We start from the raw sequence: 16508 nt of genomic DNA on the forward strand, positions 1-16508 counted from the left end.
TCTCCCTCCTAAAGGCTTCGGAGACTGTGCACGGTCACCAAGAGGAAGGGTCCTCCGAGATGCCTAGAAATGCCGGTTGGCTGACGGAAGGCGGAAGCCCACCGCGACACTTCCTGTTTGCTCATTGTTCTCCCGCCGGTCAGAGTGGAGATCCAGAGGACTGCACTCTTGACGGAGCCGGCCGGCGACTGGCACGGTAGGTTGTGCTGCCTGCTGGGCGGTGGGCGGGCTCTGGAAGGGAGAGGCGGCCTTCATGCACCCGGCCTACGCCTTGGCGGGCCATGGGCCGCAGCACCGTGACTCCTGGCTTTCTCCTGCCGGGGCCGAGCTGTGTGAGGACACGCTTGGAGACGCCAGAGCGACCCACTGCCGCGGTTCATGCCGTGGGATCCTGGGGTGGAAGGGACGGACGCGGGCAGGGTGGCCTAGTCTGAGGGTCTGTGTGCCAGGCGGAGGTCCGCTTACTCAAACCCAGTGACCGCGACAGCATGGAAGGCGGACCTGTCCTGTGAGCAAGCACCAGATGCACGGGCGTGCGGACCTCCTGGTCACTGAGGAAAGGCTAGAACTACAGCATTGAGTACTGCCACAGCAATCTCCAGAAAGTCAGAGCCTGCAGAGTGTTGCCAGCAAGTCAGGAAGAAGAGTAAGATCACGTAAGGAGCTGCAAAAGGCGCTGCCGATGGAGAGCTGCAACGTTTAGCACGTTTTTTCTAGTAAAACATGCAAACAGAAATAAAAATTCAGGTGTCATAATCAGCTAGAATAGTAAAATTTTTTGACTCAGAAACTAAAATAAACAGAAAAACCCTGTTGGTTTAGTGCTGATCTCGGGATCCTATTAATGGTGTTGCTTGATGTGTTTTGGGAAAGCAATTGACAATATGTACCAACATAAACTCCTTAAACCAGTGATTCTATATTTTATTCTAAGTCATAAAGCAACAGAAGAAAATATTTGCGCAGACAAAATAATTTTACCATTATTAAGAAAATAAATGGGAGACCCAGGCTTGGTATACACTTGTTTTATGGGATTTTGTGGTGTGTGTGTGTGTGTGTGTGTGTGTGTGTGTCTTTTTGAGACACGGTCTTGCTATTTGGCTCAGGCTGGCCACTTTGTAGCCCAGGCTGGTCTCGAACTCACAATGATCCTCCTGCCTCAGCCTCCCGAGTGCTGGGATTACAGATGTGAACTACCACGCCCGGTTTGGCATACACTTGTAATTCGAGCTCTCAAGAGGCTGAAGCAGGAAGATTTCAAAAGAGAGGAAGGGACAAAGGCTGAAAGGAAACTGGGAAAATTTAAGACTTCATTTACTAAAGCAGTGATTCATAAATAGGGTGTGGTAGCTGGGCAAAGTGGTATAGGCCTGTAGTCCCAGCACTTGGGAGGCCAACGCACAAGGATTGCTGAAAGTTGAGACCAGTCTGGGCTATCAATTGAGTTTAAGGCCAGCCTGGACTACATAGTGAGACCCTGTCTCTAAAAACCAAAAAGTAACAACAACCACCAAATAATAATAGAAGCAGTAAAGCAGATAACACGATATTTTTAAAAAATAGGATATAGTATGTGTGCTGGGGATCTAGCTCAGTGGCACAGTGCCTGCTTGGCAAGCGCGAGGTTGTGAGTTTGATTCTTGGTACCAAAAGAATTTGAAAAGGTATATTTAATTAAATGATAGCCATATTTTAGACTATTATGTCAAAAAGAGAAATGTACACACTGTGCATTCACCAAGATCATTTATTGTGAAATGTGTAGTTCATAAATAGTGTAGGTGGCTGAACAGCGTAAAAATGTAATCCAAAGTACGTTTCTAAGAGCCAGGCTTGCTGGTCCTTGCCAGTAATCTCAGCACTCAGAAGGCTAAGGCAGGCAGAATCCTTGTGAGTTCAAGATAGGCTTGGACTACAAAGTAAGTTAAAGCCCAGCTCGAACTGCAAAACAAGACCCTGTCTCAACAAGAAAAAATAAAATATGTTTTTTGAAAAATAATTGTGGGGGCTGGGGATTTAGCTCAGCGGCATAAGCGCTTGCCTTGCAAGCAGGCAGTCATGAGTTCGATCCCTGGTACCGATAAAAAGGAAAAAGACAAAAAAAAAAAGAAAAATAAGTTGTGAAGACAAAATGCCTGACACCCAAAATTAAGGAAGGAAAGGTTTATTTAGCTTTCATTTTGTAGAGCATTCAGTCCATAATGAATTGGCTCCAAAGCAGAGTGGCATGGCAGAGGGGCAGCACTTCAGGGTGACAGAAGACAACGTGGCAGAAGACAGCAAACAGCAAGAGCACAAAGGTGGGGGTGGGGAACAACAAGCCTCTTCTCCCTTACATTGTAAGCAGGCTGCTACCCTATCGGGGTAGGTACAGCAGTTACAGTCTCTGTGCCCTCCTCTTGCACAGACAGGGATCCAAAGTGTTTGACCAAAGCAAGTCCAGAATCCAGCAGAACAGATCTTAAGTCCTGTAGTCTCACGTCCAGCATCTGAAGCATTCTGTGGCAAATTTTGAGTTCAGACTCCCCTATGGCACTTTTGGTGGTTATAGCTCCTACTGCGTCTCTTAGGCTTGCTTTGCCCTCTGCTTGCACCTTTCCTTAGATGATCTACATTCTTGGCTTTTCCAAATTTCTGAGGTTTCTACTGTACTACACACTCACAGCTTCATACAATGCCCTCCTCAAGACCACAGTTCCTGGCCTCCCAGGCATCATGATATCAAGGTAGAAGCCTTTTTAACCCCATAATTTTTGCATTCTGCATGTATCTAAAACCAGCACCACCTGGATGATGCTAAGGTTTCCTGCCAGCTGAAGTAAAAAGACTTTTCCTCTCTCTTGGCTGTAGGGGTCGAGTACCTGGACTGCTCAGCATTCTGAATCCAGTTCTGAGGAACACTTTCTATGTTGCTATCTTTCTGGAACATGTTGCAGCCACTGCAGTGTTGGAACATAATACTTTGTGGTTTTTTCCTCAAAGCAAAGTGTTTCACTTTTGCATTTTTGAAGCTGCAAAGGGTAGAGACTCTGCTTCCTGTGGTGTCTTCTGGTCATCTTTTATATTCTCTTATTTCTTCTCAATAATTGAGATTGCCTGTGCTGTATCTTTGCAGACCACATCTTTACTGGAGCTTCCCTTCTGGACAGACTCACATTTTAAATCGCCCTTCTGGGCTCTTTACTTTTGATTCTCAACATTAATCTGGCTAAAAGCCCCCAACCATAGCCATGCCAACTGCCTCAACATTTGACTGCCTTGAAATTTCTTATGCCAGATTAATTAGTCTGCTGATCTTAATCTTAGTCTCAGGCAAAGTCTCTGAACACAAGCAAAATATAGACAAAGATTTTGCCAAGCCATAACATACATAAGCTGGAGTCCAGCACTCTTTCCTGCAGAAATCTCCAATGTCTGATCTTTATTGGCAGAATCTCTGTCTCTGTCTCTGTCTCTGTCTCTGTCTCTTTGAGACAGAGTTTCACTATGCAGTTCAGGCTGGTCTTAAACTCATTTTGTAGCCCAAATTTGCAATGATCCTGCTGCCTGAGCCTTCTGAGTGTGGGATTATGGCATGTATCACCATGCCCAGCTACCAGCAGCATTTCTACCAGCATTCTGGTCTTCTGAGCTCTGACCAGTATCTCCCTTACAGAAACAACCTAAGATGTTCCAGCTCCATTCTTTCAGACATGTTTGAACCTTCCCAAATTTCCCACACACCATTTCCAAAGGCTGTTGAACCACATGGTCAGATACAGTCACATTGATGACCCTACTCCTGATACCAGATTCTGTCTTGGTTGCTTTTCCCTCATTTCTGAGACAGAATACCCGACACCCAAATTAAGGAAAGAAAGATTTATTTAGCTCACAGTTTGTGGAGGTTTTAGTCAATAATTAGCTGGCTGCAAAGTAGGGTAGCCTGGCACAGGGGCATCACTTGAAGGTGGCAGAAGACAGCAAGAGGAGATAGGGAGAATAAGCCTCTTCTCACTTATACTGTAAGCAAGCTATTAGGGTGGGTGTAGCAGTCACAAAATCCCCATGCTCTCTTGCACAGGCTGAAGATGGTTACAAAGTAAAGACCTTGGCTCCCTATGAGTAACTTAAACTTCTAAGCTCAATTTCATATAGTGTATCACCCATAGCAGGTGCCTGCTTCAGCTAGTAATTAATCACACTATATAATCACACTGTGTATGTATTTGCTGGGTGTGGGTAAGACACACATTTAAATGTATGTATTTCTGAATTGATTCTTTTTCAAGGAAAGTGAAAATATATCTCTACTACAAATTATTGTGTAACAATTGAAAATAAGCATGAAGAATGTAAACAGAAGATTACTTAGTTTTAAGTATACTACTTGGTCTCACAGATATTCAGGAGATGTGGAAAATGTAAAAATCAAATGAAAAGAACCGTAAAAAGCACTAGTAATTGTACTTTCTGGAAATAACCACCCACTCTTAACATGCTGATGTTTTTCTTAGGATTTTGTTGTTTACTTTTTTTTTATTCTTGGTAATAAAGAAAGGTATGTGTTTTAATATCTCTTTTAAAATGTCACTGGGCTGATAAGTTTGAAAATAAGTATACCCCATAATCCATAACAAAAAGTTTGTGGGAATCATAATATTTTGAGTATGGTTCTAAAGATTTTCCCTTTAAGGACATACCTATTATTCTATAGTATTTACTGTTTATTTATTTATTTATTTGGAAATAGGCTAGAGTTGATTTTTATGTTTTTAAGGCTTTTACTATTAAGTCATATTAACTTTTTAATGAGAAAAATAATAAGCTATTAGCTATTACACATTTACAGTTTACCCACTTCCTGCTTAGAATGGAGGAGTCCAACATATCATATGCTTTGGTGGCCGCGGGCCGGGCTCTGGTGAAATTGGCCAGTGGGCCAACATAGCGTCCAGCCAGATCCATGCTTGGTGCTAAGAGCGTTTTCTGATTTCTCAGTAGGCAGTGCCCATCCTGGGAAGAAACTCCAGGACAAGCTTTTGAAGCTTTTAGATTCCATGGGGCTTGATCTCTGCTGGGCAGCCCCCTGCTGTAGGAGTTGCCCTGCCCAGCAAGAAGATGACTGCCGAATTGAAAGAGGCTGTGGCCCTAACACCTTGGGCCCCAGTGAAGGTGAAAGAGGAGGAGGAAGAGGATGAAAATGTCCTCGCATCTGGCCAGCGAGTGCATGCTGAGAACATCAAGGTCCGGACCCCAGGAGAGAGCCCTCAACCGGGCTTTGATGTTTCAGAAGAGGAGAAAAAGGTAAATAGTGGTCTGGGAGGAGAGAGCTGAAGCCTTAAGTAGTTTCACTGGGGTCTGTGCTCCTCTGCCTTCAAAGCCAGAGTGTGGTTTCCTGGCTGGGGCCCTATCCTTTAGTCCTTTGTGCTCCATTTTCATTGGTGGTCACTCAACACATTCTGTAACTCAGTGGTTGTCAGATATCGCTATGCAGAACCTAGGGAACTTTTATGAACTCTTGATGTTCATGCTGTACTGTTCTAACTCAGTCAGAATCTGGGAGTGAACCAGGTATGGTGCACACTTATAATGCCAGCACTTGGGAGGCTGAGACAGGAGGATCACTCAAATTTGAAGCCAGCCTGTGCTACATAGTAAGTTCAAGGCCAGCCAGAACTCCTGGTGAGACCCTGCCTCAAAGAGAAACAAACAAACAATAATCTGGAGATGAGAACTTGATTTCTGTATGTTTTAAAACTCTGTAGGTAGGGGCTGGGGATTTAGCTCAGTGGCCTAAGGGCCTGCCTTGCAAATGCGCAGTCATGAGTTTGATCCCCGGTACAAAAAAAAAACCAAAAAAACCTCTGCAGGTGGTTGCAGAGTTGGACAGTTATAACCTGTACTTCCCAAACCTTCATGTGCAGAGGCATCAGCCAGGAGTCTTACTGCACACGGATCTGAGTCAGGCCTTTTGAGGGCCCTGAGATTCTGCATTTCCCACTGCTGTGGGCTCCACAGTTAGGCTGTGTACCCTTGGCTCTCCTGTTTCCCAAATTGGCCCCTTGCTGTGGCCTGCCTGGGAGGGCAGAGGTCCCCAGAACCACCTGTAAGAGCATGATCAGGACCTTACTCTGACCTTTAGGGCCCAGGCCTCCCCTGTGACAAATCTCCCATGTCTGCCTCGGCAGGTTGAACTTGGATGCCAGTGTAAGCAGTGGGGTGAAATCAAGGTGCCATGCGTGCTTCTTTGCTCGGCTCTGACGGGGGTGCTCGAGCTTCATTTTCCATTTTTAACCATTATTTTTAATGTTTCGTAGGCTCCAGGATAGACACTATGTTCTCACCCTCCAAGCGGTCACCACATCACCCCCTCCATCAGTCCCCTCGTGAACCACCTATGCCTGCTTGTCTCTAGGGTCACAGCATGTTCTGGGACATGGCAGTGGTCCTCAAAGCAACACAGGAGGCTCCTGCTGCAGCCCGTGGCAGCTGTTCCTTCCCAGGGACTCTGGTCAAGAGTGAGCCGCTGGAGACCTGTGGGGACCTGAACTTCCTAGGTAAGGCTCAGCTCCCAGATTCTGAACCTGACCCCTGGGCTTTCTCAGTCTCTTCAGACGTGCAGGTGGTGTCTGGTTTCCTAGCTGGAGCAGCAGTTTGAGCTGTGGGAAGTGTAAGGAAAAGCTGGACAAGGAGCACTGGAGGTGGCTTATTTCACAGCTTAGTGATCCCTACATAAAAGAACTCCAGGCCCAGGAATATGGCTCAGTGACACAGCGCCTGCCTGGCAAGTGCAAGGTTGTGATTACAATTCTTGGGATCAAAAAGATAAAAATAAAAAGATCTCCAGATTTGCATACTTGTGTGTGTGTGTGTGTGTGTGTGTGTGTGTGTGTGTGTGTGTGGCAGGGGTTGGGGAGAAGGAGGAAAAAATCCAGGCACTCAATACCACTGAGCTACATTCTCAGCTCTTTTTTTTTTTTTTAATTTTTGGCTCTGGGTATTGAGCCTAAGGTCATGGCACTGGGCTATATTCTTAGCTCTTTTTTGTTTTTTATTTTGAGACAGGGTCTCTGAGTTGCCCACGTGGGGTTTGGATTTGTAATACTCCTGCCTCAGCTCCTAGAGCTCCAAAGTTTGCAGATTAAATTTTGAAAACAGGTCCACCTTCATGTCAAATTTCTTTATATTAAAAGTACAGAATACAACATCTCTGATTCTTTACAACTTTATAAATATCTAACTACAGAATTAGAATCCTATAATAAATTTTCAGTGAACACACAGCTTTTGTAATCACTTAAAATTAGGTGCATTAAATTACCTTTTAGATGGGCGTGGTAGCTCACACCTATAATCCCAGCACTCAGGAGGCTGAGGCAGGAGGATCATTGCGAGTTCGAGACCAGCCTGGCCTACAAAGTGTGCTCAAGGCCAGCCAGAACTGCATTGTGAGAGACCCTGTCTTAAAAAGACAAAAAAAAAAAAAAAAGTTTTATATCTCAGACTACATCTTAGCCAATTAATATGGCTGGCCTACATAGCATGTGGTACATCTTATAAATGACAGGGGCCAAGGAGCAGCTCAGTGGTAGAGTGTGTACTTAACATGTGTGGGATCCTGGCTTCAGTCCCTAGCACATGACAGATAAACATTATAAAAAGAAAAGTGCCAGTGATACTAGAACTAAGCTATGTACTTTCAAGTTAATCCTAGACTAGTTCTTTTTTTTTTTTTTTTTCTGTATATGTTATTTTTCTGGAGTTACAGTAATTCTGTGTGATGCCAAAAAAGAAAAAGCCCATTTCAAACAAGCTGGGGGCCTGGGTAACTGGCTTGGTTCCGCCCTGCGCCCGTAGACTCCTTGCTTGAGAGTGGTGCTGACCTGTTCCATGAGAATCTTTTTCCCCCAGGAAGAAACAAACTGTAACTTCCAGCTCCAGGGTAAACAGTGTTCTCTGGACCAACTCTGGGCACCTCAGGTGCACATCCCAGGGCTAAGCATGGTGGGGTGCAGAGGGAAGGACCGCATAGGACCATGGCATTACTCACACCAGGACCCATGGTGATGCCATCAGAGAGCTATAGCCATGCAGAGTAACAGAGACCAATCTGAATTCTAAAACTCCAGGGTGCCACAGATTTAGCTCAGTGGCATAAGCGTCTGCCTTGCAAGCATGGGGTTGTGAGTTTGATCCCTGGTACCAAAAAAATAAAACTCCAGGATGCTTTGGTATTTTCACATTTTCTGGCAATATGGAACAGGCTCTGTCTTCAGTAAGGGTAACTTTCTTTGACACAGAACTAAGCTGTTGCCTTGACACTGGGGTCAGGGCTTACTGTGGTCCATTTCCTCTCTAATCACTGCTAGAACTGCTGAGTGTTGCCATAGTAACTTGCATTCCCTCGGTTGATTTCTCCTATGCCCTGTAACCACACTGCCACCACCAGTCAGGCTGAAAGCACAGCAGATCCCAAAGTGCTTAATTTGAGCAGCTGACATGGAGTCACTCCTTACAGAAACCTTAAGTAGCCCAAAGTCTTGCAGCTTGTTCGTGGTAAATCAGAGATTTTAGGCCACACACTGTGGCTCCAGAATCCCTACTGTTAGTGCCAGGCAGCTTCTCAGTGTTGAAGATGCTGTTGGCATCCATTGTAACCCATCTGCCCATGCTGTGCTGTTTTTGCTGCCCAGCATCCTCAGCTGCTGAGTTGGCACGTCTTCCTCCACAGGTGGGGGCTCCCTCTAATGACTGTGTGGGTTATAATTAGATCTGCAGTCACATCTCAGGTAGTAAAGTGAACTTGAGAAAAGCCGATATCCTTCATTGCTGGGCTTGGTGCTAGATCTATCATCACGTGTCCTGGAAAACTGTGGTCTAGAGACTGGCTTCCCTAGCATGAGGCTGAAGGATGTGTCTGATAAAGCTAAGTGGAATGCCCAAGAGACTGTGAGTCAGTGCTCTACCAGGAGTGGGCAGGGCACAGACCCTGCAGGAGAGCTTTCACAGTGGGCATGATGTGAGGGGATCGCTTCCCTGGATGAAGCCATTTTGCGAAGATGCTGAAGTCACATCTTTCCTGACCTTGCTGACTTGATGACCCTGCTTCCTTTCTAGGCCATAAAATGTTTTTTGGATTTTTTTTTTTTAACTTTTTATCAGTACCGGGGATCGAACTCACAACTGCCTGCTTGCAAGGCAGGTGCTTATGCCGCTGAGCTAAAATCCCCAGCCCCGGCCGTAAAATGTTTAACCTCTGTGTTTTGTGTTTCTCGGTTTAGGTGCTGAAACCAAGAACCTACAGTTACTTGTCCCTAAAACTGAAATGTGTGAAGAAGCAGAAAAGCTCCTCATACTATCAGGAAGAATCCAGAAAGCTGACCCTCACGGGTCTGAGGTAGGAGAGGCCTGTGAAAAAGGAAACATGTTAAAGAAGCAAAGAATAAAGAGGAACAAGAAAAATTTCAGACCAGTGACAGTGAAGGACTGTCAGTTACCTGAAAGCTTCAAAGAGGAGGAAGACCAAAAATGTAAGAGGTCTAGGGGAAGATACAGCCTTGGTTCTGGCTCTGTTAAAAATCAGAAAATCCCTTCTGGACAGAAACCTTTTACATGTAGTGTGTGTGGCAAGGGCTTTAGTCAGAGTGCAAACCTCGTTGTGCATCAGCGAATCCACACTGGGGAGAAACCCTTTGAGTGTCACGAGTGCGGGAAGGCCTTCATTCAGAGTGCAAACCTTGTTGTGCACCAGAGAATCCACACGGGACAGAAGCCATATGTGTGTGCGAAGTGTGGGAAAGCCTTCACACAGAGCTCCAATCTGACTGTGCATCAGAAGATTCACTCCTTAGAGAAGTCCTTCAAGTGCAGTGAGTGTGAGAAAGCATTCAGTTACAGCTCACAGCTGGCACGGCACCAGAAGGTCCACATTACTGAGAAGTGTTACGAGTGCAACGAGTGCGGGAAGACTTTCACTCGGAGCTCAAACCTCATCGTGCACCAGAGAATCCACACTGGGGAGAAGCCTTTCGCCTGTAGTGACTGTGGCAAAGCCTTCACTCAGAGTGCAAATCTTATTGTGCATCAGCGGAGCCATACTGGTGAGAAGCCATATGAGTGCAGAGAGTGTGGGAAAGCGTTCAGCTGCTTTTCACACCTTATTGTCCACCAGAGAATCCACACTGCGGAGAAACCGTATGACTGCAGCGAGTGTGGGAAAGCCTTCAGTCAGCTCTCTTGCCTTATTGTCCACCAGAGAATCCATAGTGGAGACCTTCCCTATGTGTGTAATGAGTGTGGAAAGGCCTTCACGTGTAGCTCATACCTCCTTATTCACCAGAGAATCCACAATGGTGAGAAGCCTTACACATGTCAGGAGTGTGGCAAGGCCTTCAGGCAGAGGTCCAGCCTCACTGTGCACCAGAGGACCCACACTGGGGAGAAGCCCTACGAGTGCGGGAAGTGTGGGGCAGCTTTCATTTCCAACTCCCACCTCATGCGGCATCATAGAACCCATCTTGTGGAGTGACCGCCAAGCAGAGGCCGGCCTCCGGCTGGGGCCCTGACTGCTAACCTGGAAGAGACACCAGGGTGTTCTAAGAACGAAGCCTAGTCCTTAGGGTTTTCAGCACAAGATAAGTGTTTCAAAGGTTAAAAAGTGGAAACAGCCGCTCAAGGCAAGGCAAGAACTTGGTTGTAACTTCCCCAGGCAGTCATGTTTCCTGAGGTGGAAGGTGGCTTTCCTAGGAATAGGTCACACAAAACTAACTGATGAGGAGCCTGTTTGGGGGGCGGTCTTGTTTAGTTAGTTTGTTTTTTAAAATGTAATTGCTTGAGGAACAGGCAATTTGTCAGCCTGGTTGGATTCTAGGGATCTGGACCTCTCGATCTAGTGTTTCAGGTTACACGATAATCAGTGAAGCAAACCACTGGGGTTGCCAGTTCAGCAGCCCACCTGTGAGCATTTACAGGTCTTGCACTGCTGCATAACTTGTAAGGAGCCAATCAAAGCGGATCAAACAATACCTGTTCACCTGCTGCTTGCTGCTCCTAAGTGGACAGAAATAGGAAACTGCCTTTTCCCTTTTCTATACCTCTGGAACCTTGGGATTGTAATGCTCTGGGGACCCCTGGCAAGCTTGTTCTGACTGTCCCCAGTTTGCCTGGCCAAGTGTTTGAGGGTTGATGGAGTCACTACATTTCAGCTACACTGATTTGCTAAGATTGACATCCCCCTCTAATGGCTTCTCTCCACAAATACCCATCACATTCCTTTTGGGTAGGATGCACCTAACCGCTCCAGGAAAGAAGCGTCAAAGAATAAAGCTTGCCTGAGATGCGCCCAGGTTTTCTCTCCTCTCACTGTGCTCCAACTCAGCCAGTGGCTCGGGGTGGGTTCCATTTTCACATTCCAGGTGGTGATAGAAGAAACGGTGGAACTCTTCTAATTCTGAGAGGACCTCAAAGGGAAGGGAAGGGAGAGGAAGGAGGTGAGGTGGGATTCCTAAAGTCTTAATTTGTCTTTTGAATACTTCAGGGGTGTTAGGATGTGAGAGCCTTTAGAAGAATGAAGAAACTGGCCAGGGTAAGATATTTTTGCTACAGTGAGCCTTTACTCCTGGGAGAATGAATTCTCAAGCCATGCACTAGGTGGTCTGTAATCTGCCTTCTGTGTACATAGCACTTTCCCATGGTGTACACTCATGTATAGAAAGGATACCTGGCATTACCTCCTGCTTTCCAGGAGATGCTTACTTCATCTGCACAATACCACAGAGGTGTTTCCTCCGTTACTTGGGAGTGGTCCTCTAATGCAAGACCAAGTAACACATATCTGAGCCTTATCCAAACCTACGACCTGCAGCTCGCTCAAACTGTAATCCCCAACCAGGCCTGTGGGGAGCCTGAGAAGAGTCTGTAGTCTCATGTTTAGGTGAGGAAGCTGAGGGCATGGATCTGGGGATTTCCTTTGGCAGTGTGAACAGAAGCAGCAAATCTGAGATGAATTGGGTCTCCTGATTTTTGGGTCTGTCTTGTTCTCTCCATTCCCAGTGTCTGTGCAAGCAGGAGCCGTGTCCTAAATGCTGAAGCTTGGTGATAAGCTATCTGGGCTGCTCTCGTGCGGAGATCTCCTGCATTGATTGTCTCATTTCTGCAAGACTTAGTGTTTTCCACTTTACAAAGCAGTTTCACAAACAGAAGGATACAGAGGACAGCTTGTCTTTCCCCCTGCCACATTCTTTCCAAAACGTGCAGCTTCATTCCCCAGTTCCACTATAATAAACAAAAGGACTCAACGGTAGATATTAAATAATTACACCCTTGCTGACCCCGAAAGCTAATGCCTTTTCCTTCCTGCAGTTTAGGGGCTTGAGGGACTTAAGGATAACACCCCATGTCTGCTCACATTAGGAACAAGTCAGACTTTTTCTTCCACAGGATCAGGAAGCTCAGAATAGCAAAATAAGTCTGGATTGGGGATAGCGCTGTGCACTGGACCCACCAGGAGCCCAGTCTATCCTGAAGGGTTTGGGATCATTAAGATCCTTCATAGGTTTTGGCTTCACATGAATACTGAGTCATACAGGGATAATTGTAATATATTGGCTGAGTGTTTTCATTTATAGGTGATGCTGATGCAAAGCTAAGCTGGGAATCACTGACCCACTCTGAAGTATGGTAGTAGTTTTCAACCTTGGTTACATATTAGAACCCTCTAGTGTTCTTTAAAAAAATGTCCATCCCTAGGTTTTAGTGGTTTTTTTTAAAGCTTTGGGAGGATTTCAGTGCAAATCCAGGTGTGAGCCACTGTAGTAGGGCTTCAGGCCAAGTATGCATGTGAACAGAAATGTGGGGGAGCTGTGTGTTTACAATGTTCCAAGTTCAGTGGAACAGGAAGGACATTTCTAACCTCGTGGACTTCATGTCCCTCAGTGCCCTGACGAACATGTAAGTGTTTGGATTCTGTGACTCCACATATTCACATTAAAGTGAATTCCATGCATGTTTTATTTATGTGCACAAATGAAGTTGTATATAACACACTTTCATGTATGTGTTACGACTTTATGTTCCTGCCAGTGCTTAGCTTTGGATCTGGGATTCCAAAAACCTGTATCCACATTGAGGACCTCCAGCCCTGCCCCAATCATGTTGGCCAAATAGATTACGGGACAGATGGGCTCATTCCTCAACTAAGCCTATTGCGGGTCATAGCACTCAAAACTAGATCTTGCTGTTTCTAATAGGAGTGACTCCTTTGTTGCTAACACTGGCTTGGGTTTCCCTGTGCTTTGAGTCATCTCCTATCTTGGCTGGAACTCCAAAGATATACTGCCCAGAGGTGCTGAGAGTTACCAGATGTCACTGTCAAAAAGCTCTGTGCTGCACCTAAGGATGTGCATTAAGAGTAGAGCCAAGCAATCTATTTAGACCAATAGATTTGTGATAGTGGGAGCACAGTGAGGTAAAACTGATCGTGAAATGGTGCGTGGTGCTTGAGGCACAGGAGAAAGACTTTTATCAGCCCCTGGCATGCATTATGGATCTACTCAACCATGAATCCCTCTCAGCTCCACCAGAGGTGTGTGGGCAGTGCGCACAAGCTCCTCCATCCAGTGTGGGGACCTTCCTGCATCTTAAGCCTGTTGAGCAATTTGGAGGTTGTCACGCCCCGAGAAATGCACATTGTACCCTGCACCTTTGTGACTTTTTGCAGGGACATATACAGGCTCCCTGAAGAGAAGCCATGCATCTTCTAAATCCTGAAGTCCCATACAAGGTCACACTATGTAATTACCTGTGACGTTTTCAGAAAATGAGATTACAGTATCTCTTTAAGTGTTGCCCAGGCACAGACATTCATTCTTGCTTCTCACAATTCCTCTTCTCATCAGAGGCATTATCTCAGCTTGATGCACCTGCTTAAATATCTTTTTTTTTTTGTCTTTTTCTTTTTTATCAATACTGGGGATCGAACTCACGACTGCCTGCTTCCAAGGCACTCACTTATGCCACTGAGCTAAACCTCCAGCCCATCCTGCTTAAATATGCAGGAGGTGTCATTTGTCATGAAAATTGGGTGTATAGTCTTTGGGGAAAATGTGCTAGATCCCAGAGTGCTGAGCAAACTCATGTGATGTAGGAAAGTGTCAGGACCCTTTACTGCAATTCCCTGATCATTTCATAATGTCTTTCCAGCATCACCTCTACGCCTGCAGCCTAGTGTGGTGATGGCAGCCCTCTGTGGCACGTGTGCCATAAGCTCCCCACTACTGGCCTAGGGGCACAAAGCTACTTTTCCTAGTACCTTTGTCCCAACTTTCCCTCAGTGCCTAAAATAGCTCACCACTGATTCCCAGCCAGCTCTCTATTTCCCTATTTTAAATTTATTTCCATTTCCATCTCCCTCCCCCCTCCTCCCCCTCCTACCTCTCCCTCTTTCTCCCTCTCTGTCTTTTGTCCTTTTGAAACAGGGTCTTATTATGCAGTTAAGGTTGATCTTGAGCTCATTTTGTAGTCCAGGCTGGCCTGAAACTCTCAAGGATTGGGCTTCAGCCTTCCAAGTGCTGGGATGACAGGTGTGGTCCACCACACCCTGCTTTGCATTTTGAGTTTGTTGTAAAATTCATGTCAAGTCCCATCTCTAGGAAACCTCTGACAGCCCTGTGGCCAAGGGCATGTTGAGAAGTAGACGTAGAGGATTTATGAAACATGGTATGGTTTGCAGTTTCATTTGAATTTTTAAGGCTAAAAACCCACCTCAGTTTTGGTGTGCACAATCCTCTATGTTGGTGGTGTTACACATATTCTGTGCTGTGTACTATGAGAAAGTACACAGATGAATCTCCAAAGAAATGTAAGGAAATGTCAGTGGTTAAGAGACTTGTTCACATCCATACTGATGGTGAGTCTAGAGTGTAAACTCAAAACCAATCCTCTACATAATGTCATTATAGATATTAAAATGCATTATTTTGGCAATTTCCATAATTTCCATACAAGGAACAAGAATTTTTTGTTTTTTTGTATTTACCGGTACCAGGGATCGAACTCACGACCACAGGCTTGCAAAACAGGCGCTTATGCTGCTGAGCTAAATCCCCAGCCCCAAGGAACAAGAGTTTTATAATTAAGAGAATTGGATTATTTACAAATTTAGTTTTATTGAGAATGATAAACACTATCAGTTTCTAATTTTGTAAAATATTGGCCATATCCTCCACTTTTTCACCTATTGGCTGACATCACGTCTGATCATTCTTAAATAATACCGCATAACCATATTCTTTTATGCTTTGTTTCCTTACTTGGCTAAAACTTGCAAATAAATAGGATGGAGGTAATTATTACCACCTTATGTATATTGATCACTGCAAATTTCAGTTTATTGTGTTTCCTTTTGGAACAGTTTTTAGTTTGTATGGAAGTTTCTACTTTACATTCATCTCATATAAGTTGCTTTTTGCACAGCTTCCCTGATTTCTAAATTCTACATGCATGCAGAGTTACCTGTACTCTTTTGCTCTAGTTCAACCTTTTTTTTTTTTTTTTTCCTAGTCTATCTTTGATGATTGTAGTTAAGAGAAAAAGGCTGGGTTTGGAGGTTACACTTGAAAGAACTCAATTTCGTGCAGAACACCATAGAGATGCTGTTTCTGCTTCCTAGAGAGACAACCGAGGGTGGTGTGAGAATCGTGACGCACTACCGGCAGGGCCACCAGACTTCTGGTTCCAGAGTAGAGCTTGTGTCGTGGACTTCTGCACATCTGTTAGAGCTCAGACACCACCAGTCAGAGGGGCCTGAGGGAGTCAGTCACCACTCACGGTGAGCAGGCGGGGCCGGGGAGGCCAGGGGTGCCTGACTGAGAGGCTGGCTGGAAGCTGATATGGGAAGTCGTTTCTGGCCTCGTACCCCACATTTCTGCTTGTCCCTGTCGCCAGTGACTTGGGTGCTGCTGGCCACTCCGCCGCGCCTAGCTTGCAGCCTCTGTGCTGCAGCCCCAGACCCGAGCGTCGTTCGTGGCATAGTAGGAACATAGATGGAAAAGGGAATGGTTGAATAACTGATAAGATTGAGTGGAGAGTGGGTGGTCCAAAGCTAGTACTGTGTCGCGGTGCAAACGCCTGAACTCGGAATCCTTAGACCCCATAGCAGCCACTCAACCCCAGCTTATCCTGACGCTTAGAAACTTATAGAGGGATCGTATTCATCTAGTAAAACGCCCGAGTGGTAAAGGTAGAGACCAGGTTATAGTTTTGGAGGGTACAGAGCTCGTCTGTGCGCTCCGAAGTTGGACTGTAGTAGTCCTTGCCTTGTTTTCTGCCTAAAGCTGCCTTGACAGCACTTGGGTAATAGCTTATAAATGCAGACATTGGGCCGAGATCTAGCTCAGCCTCGTAAGCACCTGCCTGGCAGGTGTTAGGTCATGAGTTCGATCCCCGGTACCATAAATAAATAAATAAATAAATAAATAAATAAATAAATGCAGACATTAATGCCTTTCAATGAAACGCTAGTATCC

At 45.5% G+C, this 16508-nt stretch overlaps 2 protein-coding genes across 12 annotated transcripts in view; both read left to right on the forward strand.

Annotated features, from left to right (window-relative positions):
- Nucleotides 1-1019, forward strand: part of Znf197 (zinc finger protein 197) — a 32049-nt gene extending 31030 nt beyond the window's left edge. Inside the window, exons 7-8 of one of the 3 annotated variants that reach the window (XR_010051571.1) lie at nt 15-196; nt 450-1019. Coding sequence is in view for 1 of the 3 variants with exons in the window: in XM_063261011.1 (XP_063117081.1) it covers nt 15-67 (53 nt within the window). In the remaining 2 variants the exon portion in view is untranslated. Of the gene's footprint in view, nt 1-14 lie in introns of all 3 variants that reach the window. The other 2 variants (XR_010051572.1, XM_063261011.1) reach the window with 2 other exon arrangements.
- A 4084-nt stretch (nt 1020-5103) lies between these two features.
- LOC111753255 (zinc finger protein 35) overlaps nt 5104-16508 on the forward strand; it is a 28042-nt gene continuing 16637 nt past the window's right edge. For 4 of the 9 annotated variants that reach the window (XM_063261013.1, XM_063261016.1, XM_013160130.3 and 1 more), the window contains exon 1: nt 15686-15811. Coding sequence is in view for 2 of the 9 variants with exons in the window: in XM_023560334.2 (XP_023416102.1) it covers nt 5104-5289; nt 6401-6542; nt 9267-10513 (1575 nt within the window). In the remaining 7 variants the exon portion in view is untranslated. Of the gene's footprint in view, nt 5290-6400; nt 6543-9266; nt 15812-16508 lie in introns of those variants that run through there. The other 5 variants (XM_063261015.1, XM_063261017.1, XM_023560334.2 and 2 more) reach the window with 4 other exon arrangements.

This window comes from Cavia porcellus, unplaced genomic scaffold, assembly GCF_034190915.1.
Source record: "Cavia porcellus strain 051 isolate PalLab524CR breed Dunkin Hartley unplaced genomic scaffold, mCavPor4.1 scaffold_14, whole genome shotgun sequence".
In the NCBI taxonomy this organism is placed as follows: domain Eukaryota; kingdom Metazoa; phylum Chordata; class Mammalia; order Rodentia; family Caviidae; genus Cavia; species Cavia porcellus.